Source organism: Monopterus albus, unplaced genomic scaffold, assembly GCF_001952655.1.
Source record: "Monopterus albus unplaced genomic scaffold, M_albus_1.0 scaffold13.1, whole genome shotgun sequence".
NCBI classification, from domain to species: domain Eukaryota; kingdom Metazoa; phylum Chordata; class Actinopteri; order Synbranchiformes; family Synbranchidae; genus Monopterus; species Monopterus albus.
The window spans coordinates 1,622,361-1,626,293 of record NW_018127893.1 but is presented as its reverse complement, the minus strand read 5'-3'; the positions used below and the strand labels follow the sequence as shown (position 1 = coordinate 1,626,293).

Genomic DNA, 3,933 nt, shown 5'->3' with positions numbered 1-3,933 from the left:
AGGGTATTCATAGACAATTTTCATGCTTGAGTAAAAATAGCATTTTAATTTTGAGAGTAGTCAAAATTTTAGTACTAACAGTTAGCCATTTCTTTTGCAGGATGCAGACTCTTCATACTTCACAAAGCCCAAGACCTCTTGAAAGGCTCATCCTGAGGAGGAATGTGTTCATATTAAATGTTCACCTTGGAGAGTGAGATGGTTTTTGCCTCATCTAGAATGAAACATTCAAGGACACAACTGCTTCAGCAGCTTAGAGCTCTCTTGCCAGGGCATGACAAGCCTGACAAACATGGGATAATCCTGTTTTGTACCGTTTGTCAGTCTTGTTATGCTTGTTATAAAATCAGTACTCAGTAGTTTTCTGCCCTAGCAAATTTGTGCAGTGAAACATAAAACAGCTTCTGCCAACCTATTTTATTATAAATATATACAATTACACATATAAAAACAGGAGGCTATGGACATATTCTTTTAACTCTTCATTCTAAGTTGTAAACAAGTGTAAACAAAACAGCACTAAACACCTTACACATACAACAAGACATACTTGAGGCACATCCTTGATAACTTTAAACAAAACAATATTCTTGTCCATTTTTGTGGAGTGGAAATCACCTGGAAATTGTAAAATCTAAAAGGTATAATAAAATAAGAGGTATTCAACAGAAGGGGAAGGGCTATTTCATTCACTTCTCTTTATGCACAAACATTAATAAACAAACCACTAAGCAGGTGGTTTGGTGGAAACCTATCAACATTAACTCTTGAGATACAAATGTCAAAAGAGTTTTTTTTTTTCTTAAATGTGCTGTTTAGGAAGTAGTCCACATTATGCATTAAAAGTTAAAGAACTGCGACTTGTACACAGTACAGTGGTGACGCAACTGCTTCTTCCTCAGTTGTGCAGGAAATGAAGCACCAAAATTGAAGTTAATGTTGGAAAAACAATATAGGTTCCTCTACTGACTACCTTTCTGAACTCAATCTACAGTTTTAATACTCCGTAACAGATTAAAGTTTCTTCATGGTTTTACACATGAATTTTCCAAGTATCATTTTGGAATAAGACATTTCACTGTTGGAGTACAAACTGTAAAAGCATCCACTTCCCTCTAGAGTTTGTTGTTCAGCCACAGGTCAAAGGCAGGGGAAGTGAAGCGGGGCCGAGGAGTAAATGGGGTATCCTAGAGGTGGATCGGCTGCCTGAACAGTTAGGTTCCTTAGCATGAAGGGATGAGCCTGGATGCTGTAACGCTCCTCGTCATCATTAGTAGCATAGAGGAGCTCCCAGGAAAGGTTTGCCCACTGTCCTCGCACCCCCTCTCCATTCAGACGGCCCACCTGCACCAACTGCTCCTGCAGGGACAAGACTCGCCCTGTGTAGGTGCCCTGTGGAAAAGCCCAGCCAATCATGAAAAGGTAACACATCCACTGAGATTTCTTTAAATAACCTCAATTTCATACAAACAACTAATAATACTTTGTATCTAAGGTATCAACAGATGTAGTTTTATATTTTGTAGATTATATTGTAGACTATATTGTAGACAAGGAATGGTGTGCATTTACCATAGCAAGGTCATGTCCTAGAGAAAACAGGAAGGGTTTCTCCTGAAGGATGCTGTCATGCCAACCTTTTTCTGTCACCAGGCCAATGTACCAGTCCCTTTCATATTCCTCCAAGGTGCTGAACAATTCCTCAGGGGATTCTATAGGCCCTAGGCTTGCCTGATCAAACAGCAGCTTGAAACTGAACCTAATGGCCAGAAAAAAACATGCAGAATTCAATGAAATATATGTATTTTTCCTCACATGAATAAGCTCTATTGATCAGAATTACCAAAACCGACAAATTCTAACTGCCGATTTTACCTGAAAGCTCGAAGTGTAAGCTGGTAAAGTTCTTTACTTGACGAGAGCCAGTTAAGTCCTTCTGTCCATGGTATATCTCCACAGTAAAGCCTGTAAACATAACTGGGACTGGTAAAGGCAGACTCTGCCCCCAGTGAGATGAGACATGAAAGTGCGACCTGAGCATGCAGTTCTTTCAAGGCTTCATCCTCCTTCAGAGCTTTGGTCATGTCTTCAGTGGTGTCACCTGGCACAATGGGCCCAAACCGCCCTAAAGTAAAACGAAACCAGTCCTCAGGAAATAAAGCCCTGAGCTGCAGCAGGCAGGATGGTAGCAATGGTGCTGTCCTCCACCCTGTTGGTAGGTTGAATACTTCCGATTGAGGGCAACTGAAGTTGAGATGAGGGAGAGAGCCAGGACTCTCTCTGAAGACCTCTGGGTTTTGGCCTTTATCCACAGCTGGCATCCCAATGCCCAGTCCCAGGGGCTGCAGTGGCTGCAGGGCAGAGACAGCCATGTTTTCAAAAAGGCTGTCCATCTCCACAGAGCCCGGCAGAGAGGCCCCTGTCTGCAGTGTTGTGTGTCCTGGCTGGGCCTCTGCAGTCACTAATGCCACTGTACGCCTGGCTGGCTGAGGTCCAAATAAGTCATCCTCATCTGACCAATCACCAAAGGAGGTCAAACTAGAGCTGTCCTGTCTGAACCTGAGAGAGGACATGTTGGATTCCACGATGACAGCCTCAGGTGGCTGGTTGCTTGTAGTCTGGCCCAACTGGGAAGACTGCGACTTCCTGCCTCTGATCCCTGGCCCTTCTTCATTGCTCCAAAGAAATCCTTTATGTTTCTGCACACAGTGTCGGAGGAGCATCCAGACCAGTGCTTTAAGAAAGTCTTCCTGAATTTTCTTCAAGTTGTCATGAGAGTCAATGATGCCAGAGAGCACATTTCGGGCGTCAGAGTAGACCCGTACTGCAATGGCAGCACAAGGGGTGAGGGAATTCGCCCAGTGCAGGTTAAAGCCCTGGGTGAAGCCGAGCCGCTCAGGGCGCTCAAAAGCTGCCTCAAATACCTCATCCACCCTACGTGCTTCCACTGTGTGACAAGATGTTTCCTGCAGCTCCAGACCCTGTAACACACCATGACACGCTTTATAAATCTTGTTGTAAATAACCGCAGTGACTCTTAACAGACAAACAGAAAACCACAATACCTTAATGTTGACAGTACAGTAGCCATATCCTCTCTCCAGGATCATTATCCACACCATACGGTCCTGGAAGCGGCCAAGAAAGTGAGAGCCTGGGGCTAAAGAACCTACAGAGGAAGAAGATGATAATTCATATGCCTGACATGTTAGGTATGCAATATGTTCACTGAGGACACTGTAGAAGGAACCACACTAAATATACATCATGTAACACACAAGGAATCTAGGCACACATCCCCTTCATTCAGCTGTGTGTCCCTCTGCTGACTATGTAAATAAGATGACTACTGGATGAACAGCAGGGAGACATGTACCATCACAGCAGTATAGGAAGGTCATGATACTGTTTTGACAGGTTGACTGCACAGAGACTTAAATATTAAATATTTTCTTGGCCTTATTTTTTTTATTAGTCTAAAAATTCATTCCTTTTGTACAGTGTGGGCTTTTTTAATTTTGGAGACAGAATATGGCAGACATGTTTATTTCAACACTGATGAACAGAAGTGGCAAGGTGATGCAGGCTTTTGTTTCAGGTTGACTAATGCTTGCTTGGCTCAAAGATAATGTCATGTCCCATAACGACATCTCAGAGTAGTTACAGTCGCTCCTCATGATGGGAAGTGACACACTGGGCATAATCTATTCCTGCTCATTGTGTACAGCCCCAGTGTTCAGTTTCATCATGAATTCTCTACCACTTTTTTCCTCTTGGTTCTTCCTGATTGAGAACAGAATAAAAATCAGCAGCAGCTCAGTTTGGCCAAAGACTATTATGTTTTTAATGGTGTGGAAACATCCGGATGTAATGAATACAGAGCAGAGCTTTTTTGGGGGGGGGGGGGGGGACTTCGGGAGAAGACCACACAAA

The 3,933-nt window shown here is 43.2% G+C and overlaps 2 protein-coding genes across 4 annotated transcripts in view; one reads left to right on the top strand and one right to left on the bottom strand.

Annotated features, from left to right (window-relative positions):
• Positions 1–671, top strand: part of dhrs7 (dehydrogenase/reductase (SDR family) member 7) — a 4,252-nt gene extending 3,581 nt beyond the window's left edge. Inside the window, exon 7 of the mRNA XM_020590948.1 lies at positions 101–671. Within this exon, the coding sequence (XP_020446604.1) occupies positions 101–142 (42 nt within the window). The 3' untranslated portion in view covers positions 143–671. The remainder of the gene's footprint in view (positions 1–100) is intronic.
• The window catches only part of pcnx4 (pecanex 4), an 8,608-nt gene continuing 4,851 nt past the window's right edge, over positions 177–3,933 (bottom strand). For all 3 annotated transcript variants that reach the window (XM_020590945.1, XM_020590947.1, XM_020590946.1), the window contains exons 8-11: positions 3,066–3,169; positions 1,876–2,981; positions 1,573–1,759; positions 177–1,392 (exon numbers count right to left, since the gene is read on the bottom strand). In XM_020590945.1, coding sequence (XP_020446601.1) covers positions 1,141–1,392; positions 1,573–1,759; positions 1,876–2,981; positions 3,066–3,169 — 1,649 coding nt within the window. In that variant the 3' untranslated portion in view covers positions 177–1,140. The remainder of the gene's footprint in view (positions 1,393–1,572; positions 1,760–1,875; positions 2,982–3,065; positions 3,170–3,933) is intronic.